Raw genomic sequence first — 25,306 nt, forward strand, 5'->3', positions numbered from 1 at the left:
TACTCCTACTTCCTCCACTCCTACTTTTTTTTTTTTAAGCCAAACCCTCCAGATACCCACAACCCCCCGCGGCGCAGGGCGTCACTGGGGGGTGGGGAGAGGAGGCGCAAGCGGAAGTGGGCGGAGCTCAGGCTGACTGGGAAATGTCAGCCGATTGACTGGGAACGGGATTTTCTTTCCCGGGAGCCCACAGGCCTTCGGGTGAGCACCGCCGCGGGCGGTCGCCTCGGGGTGCGGGTCTCTGACCCCGGCAGGTTGCGGCGGACGTGAAGCTTCGCAGTCCCTTCGGCCTGGCGCGACCCTACGGTGAGCCTGGGCGTGGGGGCGGGGGCGTCGGGGTCTGGGGTCCCGGCCCAGCCTGGCGGAGATGCACTGAGGGACTCGACATCCGAGCGGCCGCCGCCGCCCGGCACATCTTCCCGGTCTCGGTCGCCCGCCAGGTGAGAGGCTGCGGGTGACACGCCTGCCCTGCCGCGGGTCGGCTGCTCCTCACCTGGCTGTGGGCGGCCCTTAGGACTCGGTCTGTGGACACGATCCTTGCCTCAGCTGTAAAATAGGCTAGGGGGCGACGCACACCCCACGGGCCCGGACTGAGGATCAGATCAGATCAGGTGCTTGTGGAAGCCCTTTTCAGCTAAAGAGCAGTCCCGAAAGAAGCAGTGATTTAATTTTAGGGCAGCAGGAGCCAGCAGTGGTTCCCGCGTGCATCCTTTTGTATCCTTGACGGGTCTCTCAAATGCAACCAAGGGAATAAGATGACGACGTTACGCTTGCAATGAGAGACCATCCTGAAAAGCTGTTATGGTGTCTCTGACTCAACCCACAACCTCCCTTTGATTCTCTACCTAAAAGCTAGGCTAATTTAGACTCTCTGAAGAGATCGGGGACAATTAGATTAGACTGGCCATGCGAAATTCTGGTCTGCAGACTGCTAAAAATTTAACTCCAGGGCAACAGGGGAGAGGGTAGGGGGATGCATTTCAAGTCCAGTAAAAAAATGAAGAGAATTTATAAAGTTGAGAGAGAGAGAGAGAGAGAGAGAGAGAGAGAGAGAGAGAGGGGGGGGGGCAGGCAAGCTTCACCAAAAAAACTTAAGAATATTGGTTCATATGTTAGATGACATGCCCTTGTGTTTCTTTGAGGGGAGGAGGCAAGACTCGTTTTATAAAGGAATTAACTTTCTCTCAGGTGTGTGTTTGTTTCTAGTGTGGTCCTTACATCAATTACTTCTTGGCAGAGGAAGGAATTGGTGTAAAAAAAAAAAAAAAAAAAAAAAAAAACTAAAGTGCTCTGACTTGGCGCACTGGCACACACCTTTTAAGCTTATCACTCAGGAGGCAGAAATAGGCAGAAGCAGTCAGATCTCTGTGAGTTCCAGGCCAGCTTAGTCTATAGAGTGAGTTCCAGGACAGCCAGGGCTGTTACACAGAGAAGCCCTGTCTTGAAAAACCACAGAGGGGGAGGGGAGAGGGACAGATTTGTTTGCAAAGTGATTCTAATAGAAAGAAAGCAAAGTCTATTATTACAGAGGCAGAGGCAGGCAGATTTCTGTGGGTTTAAGGCCAGCCTGGTCTGCAGAGCAACTTTAAAGACAGCCAGGGTTACACAGAAACACTGTCTCAAAAAAATAAAACCAAAACCAACCACACAAACAAAAAGAAACTGACAAGTATTCACAGTTCATTTGTTCGTTCATTCATTCATTCATTCACTCACTCACTGTTACGGTAAGAAAGAATGTTAAAATGAGACCTTCTGAGGTTTTATATAAAGTTACCTTTTGTTACTTTGGAAAACTCATTTACCTTCTCTTGAACTGTGTCCCTTCCTTTATGATTGTAACTCACTCAGGAAAAACAAATGCAGTCCACTCTTTAAGAAGAGTCAACAAGACAGAGCTTGTAAACTAATAAAAGAAAACACAACAAAAATAGTTTAACACCATGATGATAAACAGTGCTGAGCTAGAAAGTAATTAGTAAAGGCTACCTCAAAGATCTTGCAGGTGGAAAGGTATAATAGATATTTCTAAATTTAATCATAAAAATAACCATGTTCAGCCCTAAATTTAGCTAAGAGTTACCAGAGATTGTATAGAATCTTTAAATTAGTGGACACAAGGTCCTCTGTATGATACCAAGGAAAGACTATCAGCTTTGAAATTAGGAGCCTCTGCTTTGTCTTGATAATGGAAGTATTTTTCTTTTGGTGGCAGTTCTTCTTTATTTATTTGTATTTCTTTTCCATGCATTTCTTCTAATCATAGCTGTTTCCTTAATATGGTAAGAATTTAAGGTAAGGTTTAAATTGGCACACATGATTCTTTTTGACAGAGGAAATCTGTTCATTGAAGATTTGAGATTATTAGCTATGTAGAGACTGCCCTCTAGTCTCTCAAAGGACTACATTGTGATTGCTGCTAATGTAAAATATTTCCTGATTAATCTTATTTAATCTTACTCAACACATAATCACATTTCATTTTAATAAGTCTTGAAACATATTTTTAGCATTAGAATTAATCTGAATACCAAAACAAAGAATCACATTTTATATAACTAAAAATATTACTAGGTTGAATAATAGCCAGTGCTTTTTGGGGCCTTAAAATAGAACACACAGTCACATTATAAATTGAGAAACATGAGCTGTTTGGAAAAGGAATTAACAGTGTACTTAATACAGCTAAAATTACATGGCCATCAATGTTTTCAGGGCCCAGGAGAGGCTAGAAAAGACTGGCAATTATAACTGGCTATGATATATATGTACATGTATATGACATACGTGCATATGCATATATGTGCAAAACTAAGTCTACCTAACCATCTATTCAGTACTAGTTGGTCTCATGTTTGAAAATCAGATATAGCCAGAGAGATACAGTTAAGCATATGGGCAATGTTGCATCATAGAAAGAAATTTAAAAATTTCTTTTTCCCCTTTTTGTTATTTAGCTTAGGGGAACAAGTACTGGAGACAGTTATTTGTTTTCAGTTGCCGATCAAATATAATTGTCCTTTTCTCTTACTTGGTTTTAAAATTATCTTCAGTTTTCTTTGATTTAATGATTGGTAATGGGCAGGTTAGATCAATAACAAAAGATTATTCTGTTTTACTCTGTACTTCTTCCATGAAAATTAGAAAAAAAAATACCATAGTCTAAATCAAATAATTACTCTCAAAATAAAAAGTTAAATTCTATATTAAGCATGGCATTTTGTTTTGTTTTGTTTTTGCATTCTGTGTTAATATGTCTGGAAAAAATAGGAATATTTTAAATTTATTTTTTATGAAAATGGAACCATAGAAATTCTTTAAAACAAATTCATTTTAAAGGATGTCTGGGTTGGAGGTGAGACATGAAATTGAAACTCATCCTCAGTGGACAGATTGCCTCAGTTTGGATCTGTTTGGCCACATACTAGCTGTGAGGACCTCCATAAGCTGCTTATCCACTCTGCCATCTTCTCATTAGCAGCAAGAATTCTAGCAATCTTTCCTCACTAGATTGTGGGAACTAATTCAATAAAATAAACAATGTGCAGTGTAATATCCTAAACATTGACTAAACCTTAGAGTTCCTTTGTAAACCCAGTACTTTGTTACAAAAGAATCTCCAGATATCAAAGTAATTCTTAGAGTTTCTCCAACTGAAATCCTCAAGAGTTTGTTAAAAGGTTAGTGTTCCCTTTACCCACTGACCTGGTTGCTACTTCAGCCTTTCAAGCCAGTGCCAAAGATGAGTCACCTGCTTGTGCCTCTTGTCACACTTTGGAATCCTTGTTACCTGGTTTATTGATTCCTCTCTTAGGTGAACCAAAACAAGACCAAAACTTGCTTGTGCTATTGTTCTGAATGGAGCTCTAGCCATAAAATCTCTAATCACAAGAATAATGGTTATATTTAAGACATTTTCTATTAGCAGTGGGAAATTGCTTTCTTTTACATTTCATCTTTCACTTATTCTGCTCCTTTTGATTCTTTGTTGTTAGGTTCTTGAGTTATCATCTAGCTTTCATTATGTCATATCTGAGTTAAAATAATTATTTAAATCAATACTGCAGCTGGGATGTGGCTCAATGGTGGAGAGTTAGTATAGTACCTCAAGGCCTGTAATAAAAGAGTAGGTTAAAACCAACTCTTCTGAAGAGAATATTTTTATTGGTTTCAGAATTTTTTGTCATTTTTTTAATGTATTTTCATCAGTTACTTCAGTTTCTTCCTCTTATTTATATATTTACTTAGATATTTTTATTCTCTTTTGTTTTTGATCCCTCTCCTGTCCTCTTTGGTTTTTGAACATTTGGAATTCCTCAAATTCCAAAATTATTTTAACCTTTAAATTTTTCTTTTACAGTGGGTTTAGCCTGTATAACCATTATCAGCCACAATCTACATAGAAGACAGCACTCCTGAGCTATTAATTTTAGCAAGATTATTATAAAGACATTTGAAAATAATATTGAATAATATTTTGATCATTGGAAAATTATGGAACTGAGTTTTATATATTTAAGGCTTTTGGACCTGGTGTTTTTAAGGGTACAATCTGACTACATGTTAGGTGCTAAATTTGACCAATTAAGTCAATTGGCACTTTCATGTGAGTAAATTTAACTTTGCTCCTATGGTGTTAATGCCAACCCACGAAAACTAGGATGTTTCCAAATATTGACCATCATCTTGTCCCCAAACCTGTTATTTTAATATTTGAAGAATATAGTAAGTCAACCTTTGTTGTGGTCAAAGGCATATATAGAGTTACACACAGTTACAATTTAACAAATGTTATGTAATAATTAACTCACCCTGATTATGTGCCTAAATTGAAGGCATCGTGTTGTCTAGCAGTGGTGTGCTAGGTGCACCTTCTTGACATGATTCTGAAATGTATTTAGTCTCTTGCCAGCAAACAGATAAATAGTTTGGCTACCTTGCAAACTGAAGGAAATAATGCTGGTTTGTTGCAAGGGAGCAATAATCTTTTTGAGCCAGGCTCATTTCTTACAAAAGGATGAGGATGTACTTTGGGAGTTGTAATCACAGAGACTGAAAAGTAAAATGCAGTTGCTTTCCTTTCTTATATATATATATATATATATATGTGTGTGTGTGTGTGTGTGTGTGTGTGTGTGTGTGTGTGTGTGTGTGTGTGTGTGTATGTTCTTGAGGAAAGCAGACTCTTGAGGCTAAAACCAATGCTTTGAGACCATTGGGGCAAGTAGGTCCTTTCTAGAAGACAGCAGAGGTAAGCAGCTAGCACATATTCAGGACTTGCTTTGTGTCTGGAATTCTTCCTTAGTGTTTATGCATATTTGATCTTTATAGCCACAGGTGGGAGGTACTCATCCTCATTCAAGAGCTTATATTGAATAATGTTGCACAGTTTCAAACAGTATGGTTTTAAGCCCAGGTTTTACAAGATGTAATAAAACATGTATTTTAAAAGAGTTGTAACACCCAGCACAAACCTTAATTGTCTGTGTATTTAGTACTACATAAAATATTGACCTTTAAAAAAAACTCTTAAGTACAAAATACTGTTACTTATTACTAAAAATTAAAAACACACATATACAAGGAGACGCAAAGAGAAAATAGAAACCATTTTTTTATACACCATCACCACTTTTTGTTTTATTAAATCTTTGTCCTTATGTATTCAATTGGCAATGGTGAGACCTGAGGATTTCCTGGACTAGTTATTACAACCATTTAGTTGTTCTGTGTTTTTATATATACTGCTATAGTGAAAATGAACATTGTAGATAAATCTTTATTACCCGTTTTTCTGTTTCTTTTGTCTATGTATGTCTATGTTTACACACACAAGCTTGTGTGTATACATGTGTATTTATGTGACTGTACAAGCATGTGTTTGCATGTGAGGCCAGAGAACCACCTCTGCTGTTTTTTCAATGCTGTCTACCTTATTTTTGAGAAGTCTCTTCCTGGAGCTTGTTGACTATGCAAAGCTGGCTAGCTAGCAAGCCCCAGGCATCCACCTGTCTCCTTCCCCTTAGCACAGGAATTATAAGTGTGTGTGTGCTCTCACAACCAGCTTTGTGCTTTGGTTTTTCTTTAGAATGAGTAATTAGAAAAGGAATTGATGCCACGAAGGTACAGTTTTTTTTTTTTTTTTTTTTTCTTCCTTCCTTTCTTGCTCTTTTAAGGGTTTTGATATGTATGGCCAAATTGCTGTTCCATTGTTAACAGGACCAGATTTTAAAAAAACTGACACTTACTTTTACAAACTATAATATATAAATAGCTAAGTTAGGTAGAGAATAAGATAACCTGCCTTTTAATGGAGTTATTCAGTTGCAGCCAAAAAAAAAAAAAAAAAAAAAAAAAAAACAAGCTACATGAATCCATAGGTAGTCATAGAAAGTACTATCATTCTGTATTTAAAAAGTAATTCCTCTTTTGAATCTAGGAATAAGATCAAAGATACTGACTTTAAATCTGTATTCTTTCAGGTTAGGGAAACCCAGTGAATCTCCAGTTTCATTGGCTTCACCTGGCTTGTGATGACACAAAAAGAGAAATAAATGATGTGGTTAAAAAAATAGTGGAAACAAAAATAACCACTCCTTAAACTCTGGAATTGAAATGAGAGTATCCAGTGCCTGGACTCCAAACGTCACATCAGCCTTGATGAGGGGAACTAAATTTTGCCCGCTGGGAATTCTTAGATTCTTCTTTAGAGAGGAGTGCAAACCTGATGATGCCTTGAAACCCTAAATAGAGACTCAGTTGAGTATTCTCTGCTGGGAATTCTGATTCATAGAAACTAGGATGATAAGTAGTTTTTTTTGTATTACTGAACTGATAGAATAGCACCTGACTATGAGGAGAGGGTACAGCCAAACCTGTCTTTTACTGAGATGAAAGACCCACACTATGTTTTAATCTATAACATTTTAAAGTACTGAGATTGAGAAATTGAGAAGCATAGTAAAAATAATAATATGGCAGATTAGTAACTGATATTGTTGTTTACTTCTGCCCATTATAATACCACATATAGGATTTTTAAAAGTATTTTACTATTCTCTAATTTTTTTCTGCATATCACATGAGATGTGTGTCTTAATTTTTCAGTTTATGTGGGCATATCTTTTTGTTATAAACAATACTAGACATTATTTCTTTTACTTTGGTAATATTTGGCCATTAGGTATTAATATTTAGGATTTGGAGGATAATCTATATTTGTTCTTTTTTGTATTATTATATTCCTTGCACTGAAAAATTTCAGATAAGTAAATAAAAGTATATAGAGATTTTCTAATAATTATGTTGTACTTAGACTCATACTGGGTTATATTTTTTATTTTTATTCTTTAATTTAAAAAGTGTTTTCATAAATATATTTTGATAATGTTTTTTTTCCTCTTCAATTCTCAGGCCCTCCCACATTCCTATCCACCCAACTTTATGTTCTTTCTCCAACAAACAAACAAAAAACCCACAGAAACTAATATCAAAGCAAGCAAAAGATCCATAAGACAAAAATAGTTAAAACAAAGCAAATGAAACAAAAAGCACACACAGAACAACAAAAACAAACCAACAACATTAAATAGTGAGTTCCTTTTGTGTTAGACAACTACTCTTGGACATAGGGCCTGTCCTATAGTGTGGTTGAAATCCCAGTGACACTCCATTGGATAAACTGATTTATTTTACCTGACTGACACTTTTAAAAAGTTGAATCTTGGAGGTAGCACCAGGCTTCAGCATATTCCACCTTGCACTGTCACCTAAAAGTAGTTGATTTGAGAATATGGTATTTAAATTATTCAGTAGCAGTTGATAAGGTACAAAATAGTAGACATTTATAAATTTGTTGTAACAAGTCAGAATTGCTTTCAAACTAAGCAGTAATTAAAAAAAAATAGTACTGACAAATACAGTAATCACTTGTAATGTTGGCCAGTGACTAGGGTTTCTTATTGGCTAGCTCTATCTTAATTATTAACCTATTTCTATTAATCTAAGTATTTCCACGTGGTCTTATCTTACCTGAGAAGGGTCCGGACCTGTAACTCCTTTGGTGGCTCACATGATGATTGCCCAGCCTGTCTGTAGAGAAAAGAACGATTTCCTGTTTGCCCCTGCTTATATCCTGATTCTTCCCAGCTTCGTCACTTCTTCTCAGTCTGTACAGACCTACAGACCTCTATGGTTAGCTAGTGGCAAGCTTCTGCCCAGCTATGTCACTTCTTGTCTGCCCAATTAGCCAATCAGTGTTTTATTCATTAACCAATAAGACAAACATATATACAAAAGAACATTCCCCATCAATCACTTATTTGTTATTTCAACAGATATGCCAGATAACTACCTTAGAGATCTCTTTCAGGGAGGCTAGCTACAGAAGGCTGTATCGCCTTCTCCAAGAAGTTGATCTTGGGAGATTTCCATACCTCTCTACTCTGTTATTCAATGGCCTTAGCCTCTTCTATCCACCAGGTCTTACATTGTAATTATGGATCAGGCTCCAAGACTGTAACCAAGTCTCTCTAGTCTTTAGGGAGAATTCTATTACAAGTTGACTGCGAGTTCAACATCTGCTTCACAAATGGCAGATGCATACCATATGAGACTACCACTTCCTTGAATCTCCTTAAATCTAACATTGGCATAGGAGTCCAATCAGCTTTTATAGAGCCTCTGCCATTTGGCAATTCCTGTAAGGTTACTGGAAATATTAAGGTTGGTTGTTTGAAAACCTTAGGCTGTTCCTCTCTAACCTTATAATGCAGTGCTGAAATTGGTTCTCCTTTAAATTCCTCTGTCTGGGTTTGAGTATCTCTATGATCTGTTTTATTAAGTTTTTCTAAGGCCCCTATCTTGGCACTCATATCAGACAACTTTTGAAGAGATAAACCAAGAATTATCAAAGCAACAATAAGGATTATCAAAATGATAATTAACATTATGTCAGTCCCAGTTAAGTTGATTATCTTATCTAATTGCCCCATTTTTAAAGTCATGTATTGTATAATCATACAGAAACCTAACTTTCTCTATCATAATTGTGTTTTCCATTTTTTAACGTGGGAAAAAATTCTCTCTTTCAGCTAATTCCTTCCTTTAAGGAGTCCTAATTTTCTCACCAAATCAGCTGAGGAAGATGTTGATGTGAGGCTGACTGCTGCTTTATATAACAGTAAAAGCATGACTGCATTTTAAGGCAGCTGCCTGGTTTGGCAGCAGCCCAAGAAGGGAGTACAGTGAACGCCCACCAGGAGAGAAGAAAGGAAAACCTAGCTGGTAGGGCGGTGACTCTGGTGACTCCGGCTCTTTGTAGCTACAGCCTATATAGCTCCTGCAAAGCCACAGGCAAACGGCTTTTTCATGAAATTGTACCCCAGAAGCTGGGTGCCAGATGTTGCATGAATTATAATTGTTTTTAATGCTGAAGATCAGAGAAGCAAAGTGGTCAGCCACTAGAGAGAGTTCTTTTTTTTTTTTTCAAACTTGTTTATGTATTTATTTATTTATTTTGACATATCAATCCCAGTTCCCTCTCCCTCCCTTTCTACCTTCCTCCCTCTTTCCCTCTCCCCCCCCCCACATGCATCCTGACCACACTCCCCCCTACTCCACATGTAGGATGATGCCATCCAGGAGGGGTCATCTAAATCTGTCAAGTCATTTGAGGTAGGGACTAGGACTTCTCTCCTGTCTCTGTGTTAAGGGAGTATCCCTCCATGAGGGATGTGCCTGCAAGGTCTTTTTGTACACCAGGAATACATCCTGGTTCTACTGTCTAAGGTCCCTTAGACTGCTCAGGCCTTCTAGCTGATCTAGAACCTGTTGGAAACAGAAGCAAACACCCACAACTAAACACTGAGCCAAACTAGAATCCAGAGGCAGAGAGGGGGGACAAGACCACGTTGCAAAAACACATAGAGACAGCTGACCTGAACAAAGAGGAGCTAACGGGCCCCCAGACTGATAGCTGGGAATCCAGCATGGGACTGACTCAGACCCCCTGAACATAGAGAGAGTTCTTACCTCTACCGATGCTCACACCAAAGGGGCCATCCTGTCCTCAGACTGCATCCTCAGACTACTTAGACTGCACTGTTTTCAGACACTGCACTGCTCCTCAGACTGCATTGCACTCCTGTCTCCTCTTGCCTTAGAAGATAGTATATATTTAATAAATATAATAATTAATAAGCAGAAAGGAACTGAGAAGATGGTTCAGTGGAAAAAGCGCTGATGCGCAAGCATGAAGATTCCCAGAACCCACACAAAAAGCTAGGTGAAGAGGCAAATGCCCCATTGATGAACAACAGGGATAGAAACAGGAGAATCCCCGAAGCTATTAGCCAGCTTGTTAGCCAAACTACCAAGCTCCAGATTCTTTTCTTTTTTTAGAAGTGAAAAATCATTTGCTGATGTTTGTATTATACATTTACAATTAAAAATATTTTCCATCTGGGTATGGTGGCACTTGCCTGCCCTCAGCACTTAGGAAATGAAGGCAAGAAGTATTCAAGATTTGTTTTTGGTAGAACTAGTCTAGGACACATGAAACCATGTTTCAAACAAACAAAAGAGAACAAAATTGTCTCAATACTGAGGAGTAGAAGTAGTAGAGTTACGGGTGCAAGGCCAACCTAGTCTATATAATGAATTAGAGGCTAGCCTGGTCTCCATAGCAAGACCATATCTCAAAAACCTGGAAACAAAACAAAAGAAACCTAATGACTTTATCGAGTAATTATTGGTAAGACCAACCATGGTACCACATGCCTTTAATCCCAGAATTCAGGTAATTTATAGTAGCAGATTGATGAGTTTGAAGCTAATCTAGGCTATATCATGAATTTCCAACTGACCACTGTGGTCTAGATAGTTTTTTAGTAGTAGTAGCAGGAGCTTCTTTGTACATAAAATAGAAAAGTAGCTTTCTTAAGAAGTAAGATTTATACAGATTAGTGGAAAATGTTAACCTATAAAGTAGATCATAACAAGCTTTAAATCATGAAATTGAGTATGACAAAGCATAAAAGGAAGATAATGTTTCTAAGAAGTTACTTTTAAATGTTCCTGTTGGTGACTTTCAGGAAATCTTAAGTTCTTGGCTATAGATGATCTTAGAAAACTTTTATTAAATGTCTAACTTCCTAAGATAGACTTAATATCTAATTTTCTATGATAACTTACTTCTGCTACAAAGATCCACCCCTAACCAAGAAGTTATTTGCAGTTGATACCTGAAGGCAAAGGGAAAATCAATTTTCTCCAGTGGAGTGTCAGCACGAACAGGGCAGGCTTCATGTCTAAGAATAGCTGGCCAACAAAGTGGACTCCATGGTTTTTGTTTGTTTTGTTCTGTTTTTGTGTTTGTTGCATGTATGTGTTTTGTCATTCTTTTTTTAAATTTAAATATTTTTTAAATTAGAAACAATTTTAGTTTACATCAGTCCCAGTTCCTTCTCCCTCCCATCTTCCCATTCCCCCCACTGACCCTTCCCATCTCATCCCCCATCCACTACCTAGAGAGGGTGAGGCCTTCAATGGGGGATCATAAAAGTCTGTCACATCATTTGGGGCAGGGCCTAGGCCCTCCTCCATGTATCTAGGCTGAGAGAGTATCCCTCAGTGGGGGAGTGGGCTCCCAAAGTCTATTTCTGCAGGAGAGATAAATACTGGTTACACTGCTAGAAGCCATAGACTGCCCAGGCCTCTTAACTGTCACCCACATTCAGGGGGCCTTATTCAGTCCTGTTCTGGTTCCGCAGCTGTCTGGCTGGGCCCCATGAGCTCTTACTTATTCAGGTCAGCTGTTTCTGTGGGTTTCTTCAGCATAGTCTTGACTCCTTTGCTCATCACTCCTCCCTCTCTATAACTGGATTTCAGGAGTTTGGCTGTGGGTGTCTGCTTCTGCTTCCATCAGCTGCTGGATGAAGGCTCTGTGATGGCATATAAGTCAGTCATCAATGTCATTATAGAGGAAGGGCATTTAAGGTAGCCTCTCCACTATTGTTTAGATTCTTAGTTGGGGTCATCCTTATGGATCTCTGGACATTTCCCTACTGCCAGATTTCTCTTTAAACCTATAATGGCTCTATTATGCTATCTCTTTTCTTGTTTTGCTCTAATCATCCCCCAACTCAATCTTCCTGATCCTTCATGTTCTCCTCCTGTTCCTCTTCTCTATTTCCTCCCTACCCCATGCTCCGAATTTGCTCAAGAGCTCTTGTCCCTTTCCCCTTCTTGGGGGGGAGGGGAAGCATGCATGTCTCTCTTAGGATACTCTTTGTTTCCTAGCTTCTCTGGAGGTGTGGATTTTGTAGGCTGGTAATCCTTTGCTCAATGTCTAATATCTATATATGAGTGAGTACATACCATGTTTGTCTTTCTGGGTTACCTCACTCAGGATGGTTTCTTCTAGTTCCATCCATTTGCCTGCGAATTTCAAGATTTCATTGTTTTCCACAGAGTAGTACTCCATTGTGTAAATGTGCCACATTTTTTAAAATCCATTCTTTGGTTGGGGACCATCTAGGTTCTGGCTATTACAAATAATGCTGCTATGAACATAGTTGAATAGATATCCTTGTATGAAGTGCATCCTTTGGGTATATGCCTAAGAGTAGAAATGCTGGATCTTCACATATTCTTTATCTTATTGGTATTATTTATTTTTTGTTGTTGTTGTTTTTGTTTGTTTGTTTTATACTCTTTGAGAGAGAGAACATGAAATTGGGTAGATAGAGAAGTGGTGAGGATCTTCCAGGAGTTGGGGGAGGAGAAACAGTATGATCAAAATATATTGTATAAAAAGGTTTTAAATTAAAAATAATTTAAATATTTGGCTAGCAATTATATCATTAAGAAACCTACTCAATATTATATTAAAACTGTTCCTATCTTAGTATTAATAATTTAATTTTTAAATATTTTTAAGAATGAGTATGACTTTTATTACAGTATTTTTCCCCAAAGGAATTATATATATGCATGTATATATTATATATATATATTTTATATTGAGATTTTAAATATGCATTAGTATGCATCATGGCAGTGAGAAACATAAAGAATATATGACATATTTAAGAATAATGAATATGTAATATATATAAAATATATACACACACACACACACACACACACACACATACACACACATATACATACATAAGTAGTCCAGGCTGTCCTCTAACTCATGCTTCTCCTGCCCTGGCACCCATAATACTAGGCTAAGGGTATGTGTTAGCACCCAGCCTATTTGTAAAAGTTTAAAAATACTTGTCATTTCATCTTATTCCCAAGCCAATGTAAAGTTATACACAGTTTTCCAAAGAGTATTGATACATTAATAAAGTAATTAAAACATTTCCAGATTGTTGTTTCCTGTGTTAATGGTACACATGTGTTTTCTTTTTACTTGTCTAGTGAACAGATATGCTCCAGAACTGTACATGAATCACTTTGGCTGGATATCGTGAACATTCAATAATGAGTGGTGCAGCTTTAGGACTTGAGATTGTTTTTGTCTTTTTTCTGGCATTGTTCCTCCTTCATCGATATGGAGACTTTAAGAAACAGCATAGACTTGTAATCATTGGAACACTGCTTGCTTGGTATCTCTGCTTTCTTATTGTCTTCATCCTGCCACTGGATGTCAGTACGGTAAGAGTGAAATTGAGATACAGTTGTAATCATATAATTTGAAATATGCTTTGAATATTGCTGTGTTAAATTGACAAAACTATGTAATGTTATCTTTACATTTTGAATTTCAATGTTTTAGGAATTTAGTTATTAGACAGTATAGCCCAGAAAATAGGTAGGTGGATTTATGAAATATCCTTTAACTACTTGGTGAGTTCTTGGTTCTCATTTTAAAACTTTGTATTCATTGCTTTAGACAATATACAACCGATGCAGACACGCTGCTGCAAATTCCAGCCCTCCTGAAAACAACAATGTTACAGGAGTGTATGCACCTGTCACCCCAGCTCCAAGGTATTTTTTCCATCTACTTTGCTGCGTAATATAAATACTGCAATATTGCAATTGATAGTCTTACTACTTACTTGTATATTTATAGTTTCCCTTATTCCCTATGTTCCCCTACTTTCATCCATGCTATTATCTTTATTATATTGCTTCTTTATGCAGCTTTTAGAAGAAAATATAGGGCCTAGTGAGATAGCTCAGTCAATACAAAGCTTGCCTCACAATCATAATGACCTGAGTATGGTTCCCAGAATTCAGGTAAAAATGTTGTGCTGGTGCACTTGTAATCCCATTATTGGGTTCACTGAATGATAACCAGTATAGCCAAATTAATGATCTCCAGACCAATCAGAAACCTTGTTTCAAAGGAGTGTAATATTGCTACTGAGGAAGGTTGTCCTCTGACCTTCTTGCACACAGGCACTTAGTTCACACACACAAACATGCACATAGACATGTAAGAACATCTGACAAGTAAGGGAAAAATGTTAGTCTTTGTAGATCAGTAATAGTTTGAGGATTTAGACATCCTTGAATTAAAAAGAGAGCCTCGTAATCTGGAAAACTTTTAAATGAAAGAGTTTATGGTCAGACACTTCGTTAGAAAATATGAACAGATTGTGTATACTTGCAGGTGCTTTTCTCTGCAGAAGCAATAGGATATCTAACTTAATTAGCATTGCATCGTTCAGGAATCAGTCACCTAAATTTCTGTTATATTGAATTCCTTTTTAATTCCTATTTCAGCATTCACTACTATATAACAATAAAATATAGCCAGCCCTACAATGATTACAAATATTAAGTGTAATCATTGAATATTTGGTTCCATAAATCCATTTATTTTCTAAAGACTTCCACACTATCAGTCATTTAGTTCAAGAGTAGAGCTTCTTTTCATTAAATAACTAAGAAATACACTGGAAATTGAAAACTTAAATAATATTCCTTTTTAGAGGAAACAGTTTCATTCCTTTTATGTATAATATTTTGTTTGACAGCTTTGTTTTTAAATTTTTCTCAGATATTATGATTTGATCAATAATTATTAGTTTGATGTAAATGAACTTGGCTACTCACAAATTTATATAATCTCTCAATTAAGAAATAAGCCTTTGTGATTATTAATTGACTTTAAATTGTTATAACAGACAACATCCATGTTTCAAGCCATGGAGTTACATTCCGGATGGGATCATGCCAATTTTCTGGAGGGTAGTTTATTGGACATCACAGTTTTTAACTTGGTAAGTGGCAGTATAGGATGCATTTTTGGCAAAAGTGGTTAATTTTTAGTCAGCCTTAATATTTTGAAATGTATATATTCCATTTTTACTGACTCAAATTTCTGCTGTCTTTAAAAGACAGAATAAAGGAAAGAAAAGAAAGGCAGACAAAAATAGAAAACAGAAATGAAAATTTTTCTTGTAATTCTTTCCTTCCATGTCATTCTTCTTGTTTTGTCTTCAATCCAGTCCTCTTTTAGCTCTGTTATTATATGAAAGTGCTTTCATTAATGACATCACTTTCCCTTGGTTTCCTTTCTTTACTGTGTTTTTGATTGAAATAGAATGACTTAACTTCCTTTTTCTTTCCTCCCTCCAGCCTATCCTAAACATCCTCTCTCAGACCCATCCCACCTCCCATCCCCAAACCTCAAGTAGATAGCCTCTATTTCTTTGATTACTGATATTACATAAATTAGTTTTTTTGTGTGTGTATATGATTACAGGATTGACCACTCTGCATTGGACAACCGATAAGGGGCTCATCCCTGGGAGAGGCTGATTTAATTTTCCCTCTTGTAGCACTCATTAGTTGTCTGTAGCTCCTTGTCTTGAGCAGTGGTTCTCAATCTGTAGGTCATGACTCTTTTGGGGGTTGAACAACCCTTTCACAGGCATCACTTAAGACTATCGGAAAACACAGATATTTACATTATTATTCATAACAGTAAAACTATAGTTATGAAGTAGTAATGAAAATTTTATGGTTGGGGGATACCACAACATTAGGAAAGTTGAGAACCACTGGTCTAGACATAGCACCCCACAAAAATTTTCTCTTTTTGTGTTAATATGTCCATAAGTATTGCTATTGTTCTGGTTTTATTTATACAACTATTACAAGAGAGACTGTTTCACCACAGATTTCTGATATTCTGACTCTTAAAAATCTTCCTTCTTCCACAATGACTCCTAAGATATAGATGCTGTGATATAGACTGGGTTGAGAATGGGCCCCCCACAGTCTCTTGATCTGCATTTTGTCCACTTGTATTTTTCTGTAGTGGTCTCCAATTGCTGGAAAGAGAGGCTTCTTTGGTGAGGCATAGTAGCTACACCAACCTGTGGGTATAAAGATTATGTTTAGAATATAATAAGGAAGTATGCTGGTCTAGCAAAGTGGTGGTGGTAGATTGTTCTCTAATGTACAAGTCCTCACTAGCCTTAGGAAGCTGGATAGGTTTTCAGTACCAGGTATGATTTCCTTCCTGTTGAGTGGGCCTTAAGTTCAATTAGACAGATGTTGGTTACCACCAATAAATGTGAGTGCCATTTACTGTGCCATTACAGATAGCTTGCCATGCTTGTTATTGTGGTTCATAGATGGTGCAGTGGGTAGGACGATTTAATTGCTTCTCTCTCTTGGCAGCTTGCATAGTATTTTCTGAAGGAAGCTTAACTGGAGGAAAGAAGCTTTCAGGTTAGACCCAGCTCAAATAATCAAGTCTTGGATCCTAAATATGTAATGTCTTTAGCAATATGGGCCCACCCTCTAGCCCTGCCTGCTTGCGCATACATTCTTATTTCCTTTATGGATGTTTTCTTTATATCTGTGACCCAGTTCCTAAATGGTGTTCTTCCCTTGAGCCTTGTGTTTAGTCATCTTGCCTGCCTGACCCCACATAGCATTAATTACAGCTGTGGTTTTAATAGCCAGTAATGTACTCCAGGTCTATTTCTCTGGAATCCAATCCCTCATGTTCCCATCTCCACTGGTTCCCAGTCTACCCAGGAGTTTTCTTGTTTTTCACCTTTATGGGGAAATCCATGAATCCCTGTTGCTCTTCAGGCCCTCCTTGTTACCTAAACACTCTGAGGTTGTGGATGGTAACAGTTATCCTTCATAGCTAATATCCACTTATGAGTGAGTACGTGTTTGTCTTTCTGAGTCTGGGTTAGCTCAGGATAATTATTTTTTTTTCTAGTTCCATCCTTTGCCTTACATTTTCCTGATATTATTTTAACAGCTGAATAATACTTCACTGTGTAAATGCAGCACATTTTCTTTATCCATTCTTTGATTGAGGGACATGTAGGTGGTTTCCAGGTTCTGGTATTTTAAATAACACTGCTATGAACATAATTGAACAAAGGGCTCTGTGGTATGATTGAGCTTCCTTAGGGTAATGCCCAAGAGTGGTATAGCTAGGTCTTGAGGTAGATCGATTCCTAATTTTCTGGGAAACTGCCATATTGATTTCCAAAGTGGCTGGACAAGTTTGCACTCACACCAGCAGTGAAGGAGTGTTCCCTTACTTCACATCCTCTCCAGCATAAGCTGTCACTTTTGTTGTTTATCTTAGCCATTCTGACAGGTGTAAGATGGAATCTCAGAGTTGTTTGATTTGCATTTCACTAATGGCTAAGGATGTTGAACATTTCTTTAAGTGTATCTCTGCCATTTGAGATTTTTCTATTGAGAATTGTTTAGATCTATACCCCATGTTTTAATTGGATTGTTTTTTGTTTTGATATCTAATTTCTTGACTTCTTCATATATTTTAGAGATCAGCCCCCTGTCAGTCATGGAATTTTCTCATTCTGTAGGCTGCTGTTTTGTTTTATTGATGGTGTCCTTTGCCTTATAGAAGCTTTTCAGTTTCGTGAGGTCCTATTTATTAATTGTTGATCTTAGTGTTTGTGTGTTCTATTCAGGAAGTTGTCCCCTATGCTAATACATTCAAGGCTGTTTCCCACTTTCTCTTCTATTGGGCTCAATTTAACTGGATTTGTGTTGAGGTCCCTGATCTACTTGGACTTGAGTTTTGTGCAGGGTAATAGATATAGCTCTATTTGTGTTCTCCTACACGCTGACATCCAGTTAGGCCAGTACAATTTGTTGAAGATGCTCTCTTTTTTTCCATTGTGTAATTTTAGCTTCCCCGTTGTCAAAAATCAGGTGTTTATAGGTATGTGGACTTATGCCCGGATCTTTAATTCGATTCCATTGATCTACCTGTTTGTTTTTATGCCCTGTGTTGTGGAGATCCTGCAGTCCTGGTTCCACAGGACTGACCCATCACTTCTACTCCCTGTGTTTCAATAGATCTCCACTCCATCTGAAATCCTGTCCTTAAAAAAGCAAAAGCAAAAACAAACAAACAAAAAAGTCATGCTTCCTTATTCTTTGAATATAGTCTAAAGGTTGCTCTAAAGGAATTATGTTGTTATTTATGTCTTTGTTTCTGCAATGGGGCTGTAATTTTATAACCCAGGTTGTCCTCAAAGTCAACAATCTTCCTGCCTCAGTCTTCCAAATGCTAATATTACATCATATACCACAACTCTGGCTCTAAGGCCTCATTTTAGACCTTTTAGAGAATCTGAAGTCACTCATGCTGTTCTACTCCGCATGCTATTGCAGCCTCATTTGCTGTCTTCTTTGTTAAACCTAATTTGATATTATAAAAATATTTATTGTGGCTCATTCAGTATTAACATGTAATTACTCAATAAAATTTATTGGGGTGGAGAATTATACATAGAAATTTATATATCTGGAATATTTTAAGATTGTACAGATACATCATTGAGTCTTTAATCATATATTTTCTATCCAACTAGGATTCTGTTACCTTTTATGCAGTCATATGCAAGATCTGGAGGGTTTTCCATTACTGGGAAGATAAAAACAGCCCTGATTGAGAACGCAATCTATTATGGCACTTACTTGCTGATATTTGGAGCATTTCTAATTTATGTGGCTGTAAACCCACGTTTACATTTAGAATGGTAAGAAAAGTAGTCTTTTTTAACACTGTTCTGTGTATGTTCCTACTGTTTTCAATTAACTTTTATTGTGTACATACAAGTAAGCAGACACACATGCCAGATTATATGTCTTATAGATATCCCTCAAGGAATATCTGAATAAGGTATATTACTAAGAAACAAAATCCAGAATGGCATGAAGTATCACTTTAGTTGGTGAATTAATATTTTGGCAAGTAACCATATGATAAATAACAATATTTTTAACCAAATTTCAAATTTTATAAATGTTCAAAAATGAATCCCCTCCCCCCATCCCAGCAACTTATATTTTTTTCTTTTTGACTTGTAGTTTGACAGAATAGTTTTCCTATTGTTTTAGGTTCATATATTTCAATAAATTAAAATTCATTTTAATGTATATAGACTAGTAACGCTAGGTCTCATTGTTGATGTAAGTCAAACATAACACAAGTTAATTCAACTGTTTACAGGGATCTTTTAGTTAATCTTGATTTAGAAAGCACCTAGTGAAAAGTGGCTGATGTGAAGGAAATATGTATGTGTGTGCGTGCTATGAATTACCCTATATTCTAATTTTGATCATAACTTAAGCAGTACTTCCCATTTTTTAAAGCCTATTTTTTGAGTCACACTCTGTCTACACATTAAAATATATGGTTTATCTGCTGTGATTGAAAAGAAGAGTTGAAAATTTATTTATATGAAATCCTACTTTAGAGTTTTTTCTAAAAAAAATCCCACTTATCCCTTTGGACAGTTTTCTAGAAATTTATATTTATCACAGATGTCTGATTATATTTTCTATTTCTTAGGAACCAACTTCAGACTATTGGCATAGCTGCTGCTAACACATGGGGTCTGTTTCTTCTTGTGTTATTATTGGGGTATGGCTTGGTGGAGATTCCTCGATCATACTGGAACGGAGCTAAAAGGGGTTATCTACTTATGAAGACTTACTTTAAGGCAGCCAAACTGATGACAGAGAAAGCAGATGCAGAAGAGAATTTGGAGGATGTAATGGAGGTAAGCAAATTTAATCCTACAAAAGCAGTTCTGTTTTAATAACACTCTGTTTCTGTTGACAGTTCTCTTGACTGCAAATGGTGCCATGTGCAGCCTGTAAATGTCTTATCAGTGAATAATGATCAATTTTAATTTTAGTGGTAGATGTCTGTTTTATGATAGTAAATGATAAAATAGGCTACCCTATCTGTCAGTCAGTCAGTCTGTCCATCCATCCATCCATCCATCCATCCATCCATCTATTTATCTTTTATTCATCAGAAGCACCAAATTAGAAGAATTGCTCAACATTTCTAGGATGTGCTGATCCTTTGAATTTTATTAACTTATCAGAGATTTAAAAGAAATATATGCATGCAAGTGGACATGCACAGTTCAGAATTGTTTTTCAAGGGTCAACTTTATTTAATTCTTACAACTTTACAAAAGAGATTTTCTTTTTAATCCCCATTTTATAAATGAAGAAATTGAAGCCCTGGGAGTTGAAATAACTTCCTTTTGTACACACAGCTAATAAGGGGAGCCAGGGAAGTTAACTTTAGTTCACACTTTAACAGCAACCAACCACCTTTTTTAAAATATGAAGAGGCAGATGCTAAGTGTTTGAGTTTTGTTGCCATGTGGTCTCTACTGTGGTTTCTTGGCGATTGTGGTCTGAAAGCAACTGTAGACTCTACATAAATGAAGGAGAGCAAGCTTGTATCTCAGTCTGAGAACAGGTGGGAGACCACTAGATTTGCTTAGGTTTGATGACCCTCGATTCTTAACTATTATCCCTTTTTTTTTTGTCTCTGAACCTTCTGTTCCAGATGCCTCCCAAACTTTAAAAATTAACTGTTGAGTAAATCTTAAATTTATAACAGATAGCAAATGTGTAAAGTTAACTGTTTCAGTCCTTGCTTTTATTTAATGGGGCTAAATAATTTCAAAGGAAAACATACTATTTTACATATATGGTTAGATTATATAGTTAACATTTCAAATAAATAAATTTGTGCTAACTACAGACTTTAAAGCGATGTAGAAATGGTAAAATATAATGTCAGGCATCCAAGGTGAGCCTTGAAAATACTGATATGATCTGGGCATAGTAGCGAAAATGCTTGTAAACCCTGCTAACTCAGAAAAGTAACTCCAAGCGCAGCCTGAGCTACACAGCAAACTCAAGTTAGAAAAATCTGTGTAGGGAAACTTCTCAAAATATTGTAAATAAGTTAAAAAATCTAAAAATAAAGATTAAATTAAATTTTACCAGATATGTACTTATAATGGCCATATCTCAAAATGAATTGCTAGTAAGATTTCTGGGAGGTCTTGGATGTTGTCTCTCTAGCCTAACCACACTTTTTTTTTTTTTTTTTTTTTTTTTGCCTTTATTGTCCTTTTCTCAGTAGTCATGCTGTTTGTTCTCTCTGATACAATTCTTTTCAGTTCTGTCTGGAGACCATAGTACTCACTGTCCTTGTCTCTCTTGGGAATATTCTTGTTCTTCCTTTTAGTTTACTGAGTCTTACTCATTTTGTTTTGTTTCATTTTAAATGATCAGTTCATCAGAAAGACTACTAAACTAAATTGTGCTCATTCAGAACTTCCTGTACTTTTTTTAAAATAGCATTTCTATATCTTTTTTGTTTAATTGTCTGTTTTCCTCAATAAGCCAAGTCCCTTACAGTAGCAGTGTCTGTTGATATCAATTATTCAGAGTATGAATATATTAGATTTTCATGATTTCTGGTAACTCCGGATAGATCACTTTTTTTCTGTAAATGATGTTGGGTTTGATTACATGATATAAATGTCTTATAATTTTGTAAGAAAACTCATTTGGAATTTGGGATATTTTTTTGAAGCTTGAATATCCTTTTACATATTTATATTCCAATTCTATTTTGTATTCTCATTTTTTTAATGTTTGCTAACAAGAAAGTTCACATATTAAGGTAACTCTGCCATATAAATTTTTTTTTGTAATTTTCTTAGTATATGAGATGGTTTTTGATTCTCATTGCCTATCATTTAAAGCCCTCCACTCCAAATGTTCTCTTAAATTTCCTTTGTTTTTTTTTTCTTTATTCCAGGACTGTAGTATGTAGGATTCTTTGTTTTGTTTTGTTTTTGCATATAGAATAGTGATCCCAACATTTTATTTCACCAATATTATAGGATATTGTGATTCCTAGGAAATACTAATTCCAAAGACTCTGTTTCTAACCTACACACACCTCTCTCTCTCTCTCTCTCTCTGTGTGTGTGTGTGTGTGTGTGTGTGTGTGTGTGTGGTTGTTTGTGTGTGTGTGTTTGTTCATATGTGTGCACATTTGGAGGCCCAGTGTCAAGATTGCATTTCTTTTGTTGGTTGATGTCCACTTTTATTTTTTGAGATAGGGTCTCTTCCTGAACTTGAAACACATTGATTCAGCTAGACTGGTAGGCCAATGAGCTTCAAAGATCCCCCTGTCTCCACCTTCACTGTTCCTGGGTTTCAGTAGAGCATCATTATCCTTGGCTTTATACATGGGTTCTGGGGATATGTACTGAGATCCTCATGCTTACACAATATTACTTTATCTAACAAGCCACTTCCTTTTCCCTTTTATGCCTTTTAATACTCATTAAATGCATTGGTTACTTTTTGCATTGCTGTGATCAAAAGTAACTGGCAAAAACAATTTAGAGAAATATGAGACTATTTGGGTTTACAATTTGAAGGGGTAGTCCATCATAGCAAGGAAGTATTGGTGATAGGAGTGTCAGGCCACATGATCTCCAGATAGGAGGCAGAGCAAGAAATGTTGCTTCTTAGCTTACTTTCTCCTGTTTACTCAGTGTAAGATAAGATGGATCTCTCCACTTCAGTTAACCTAATGTAGAAATCCTTTACAACATTTTCACAGATCTGTGTACACGTGTACAAGTTGACAGTGTTATCCATCACAAGTCTATCTATTGCCAATGTGATATCCAAACATACCACTTTTAAGCTAGAACCTTCTACTCTTTGTCCTCATGGATAATGTAAAATGAATTAAGTCCAACATCAAAAGTCTCCATAGTCTTTAACAATTCCAACATTGTTCAAAAGTGTAAATTCAGAGTCTCTTCTGAGACTTGAACAATCTCTTAAATGTGAGTCCCTGTATAATAAAAATGAAGTACATACATTTGATGGCACAAACTAAACATTCTCACCCCAAAAGAAAAAAAAGTGGGGTCATAGTAAGGAAAGCTTATATTAAAGCAAGACCATAATACAACAGGAAAATACTAAATCCTGTAGTTCTTCTTGGTCAGGCATCTGGGGCTCATGGTAGAAATATCTGGGCTCTAAAGAGCTTGCATAGCTCCTCTCCTCCAGCTCTGCCATGAGTACAACACACTCGTCTCTCCTTTGGACTGGTCTGATTGATATATGCCAGTGCTTTCCTTGGTAGAGTTTCCATGGTCTAGAATCTCCAGCATCCTTGAGTTTCCATGTCAACTTAGGCTTCACCTTCACAGTTTCATACAAGTGGCCCATAAGTGCCTTCTTATAGGGAATCTGACCTTGCCACATACTGACTGTCCTTAGTTACCTTCTGGAACCTATGCACATGCTTCTGTGACCCTTTCATTCTTTCATCCTTCATGCCTCTAAAATCTGTACCATATGAATGAAACAGCCAACTTTTGCTGCCAGGTCAAGATGAAGCCCAACCCTTTGGGACCATTGCTGCTGTGTTTTCTGCCTGCTTAAACTGTTTTTCTGGAGTAGAAAAATCCCTTTACTGGCATTCTTAGTTCAGATTCTCTCTTTCCAAATGATTTTACATTTTTCTATTAATGAGCCTTTATGGGTATAGCTTCTCACAATCCTAGGAGAAATGACCTTACATCAACTCTTTAATCCTCTGGCTCTTAGTCTTTCTGTTGTTACCCAACCCCCACTTGTTCCACAGTGATCCCTAAGTCTTTAGGTGAGGAAGTTATTTATAGATGTGCCCCTTGGCTTGGCACTTGACTCTCATCTATGCATTTGATTCATTATTGTTTTCTCTTACAAAGAGAACTTTGATGAGGAGTGAGGACTACACTTGACTTGAGTTTAAGGAAACTTGCTATCATGTCATGCCATTCGATGCCATAGGCATCCTGACTGAGTAGGACTGTTGGTTGCTTCTCTCCCTTGGAAGATTTCATGGCATCTTCTGGAACCATGAAGGCTAGTCCCCGTGGGTGAGGCTTTTCAAATCTGTTCTTAGTTCAGCAGTTTCTGAGTCCTGTGTCTTAAGTGCATGGTGTCTTCAGCAATAGAGATTTAATAATCTCTAAATAGAGATTTAATAATAACAATAGCCTAACCCTGATCAACAACAACTCAAAAGGGGCTTCTCATATTCGGTGTTGTTAAGGTTTTTGTTAGATGTTCTTTGGCTCTTGGAGGGAGCATTTGGGAAAATTTTATTTAAACTATATATGTATATTTACACACACATGTATTACAGCCTTTTAAACAGTTAAATAATGCTTAGCACTTATTGTATGAAGTGAGCAAACAATAGAGAATAAATTTAGAAATTCATAAAATAGTAAGAATATAAGTACAGCTATTTGAATACTTTGTAATTTTACACCTGTTCTTAATAACTTTTTTTCTGTAAAAAAGACTTCTTATGATGCTAAATAATTTGAGGTGAAGTTAAAATCTGAGATCTAATAGCATTTACTGTATTTAAGATGTCTGATTTATAGAAATTCAATATTTTTATTTTCTCACTGTTTTTATAGGAGGTTCGTAAGGTAAATGAAAGCATTAAGTATAACCACCCATTGAGAAAATGTGTTGATACAATACTTAAAAAGGTAATTATATTATAATATTCCCTGTATTTCTTATGAATAAACCTTATGTACTACTATAAATTAATATTTTACATGAGAAAATATGTTAAAAACATACAGTTGAGGTGTTTGAGATTGAGTTTCATGTAAATCTTTACCATAAACAGAGTGATTGATATATAGAATTTTTCTTATGCATTGTAAGTTTTGTGGTAATTATTGACAGTGTTTTCCCTTGAAATGTGAAGGTAGCACTAATGTTGAGTAACTTGCAATAATTGCATGGCATGGTGACAGAAGTACATCTTTACTGTACCATCATGTGTTACCATTAAAGACTGTCTCCTGTAAATGAAGGTCTCAGTAATTCTTGCAAGCATCTTCTCATATATAATTTTATGATCTGTGTTATGAAATAAATTACATGCATATTTAATAAATAAGCC

General features: G+C 36.6%; 1 protein-coding gene across 1 annotated transcript in view; it reads left to right on the plus strand.

Moving 5' to 3' along the window:
- Positions 1-94: 94 nt before the first annotated feature.
- Positions 95-25,306, plus strand: part of Lmbrd2 (LMBR1 domain containing 2) — a 46,103-nt gene continuing 20,891 nt past the window's right edge. The window contains exons 1-7 of the mRNA XM_051182530.1: positions 95-306; positions 13,432-13,668; positions 13,907-14,004; positions 15,150-15,245; positions 18,849-19,016; positions 19,832-20,042; positions 24,807-24,881. Coding sequence (XP_051038487.1) covers positions 13,495-13,668; positions 13,907-14,004; positions 15,150-15,245; positions 18,849-19,016; positions 19,832-20,042; positions 24,807-24,881 — 822 coding nt within the window. The 5' untranslated portion in view covers positions 95-306; positions 13,432-13,494. The remainder of the gene's footprint in view (positions 307-13,431; positions 13,669-13,906; positions 14,005-15,149; positions 15,246-18,848; positions 19,017-19,831; positions 20,043-24,806; positions 24,882-25,306) is intronic.

The sequence above is a fragment of the Phodopus roborovskii genome, unplaced genomic scaffold (genome assembly GCF_943737965.1).
Source record: "Phodopus roborovskii unplaced genomic scaffold, PHOROB, whole genome shotgun sequence".
In the NCBI taxonomy this organism is placed as follows: Eukaryota; Metazoa; Chordata; class Mammalia; order Rodentia; family Cricetidae; genus Phodopus; species Phodopus roborovskii.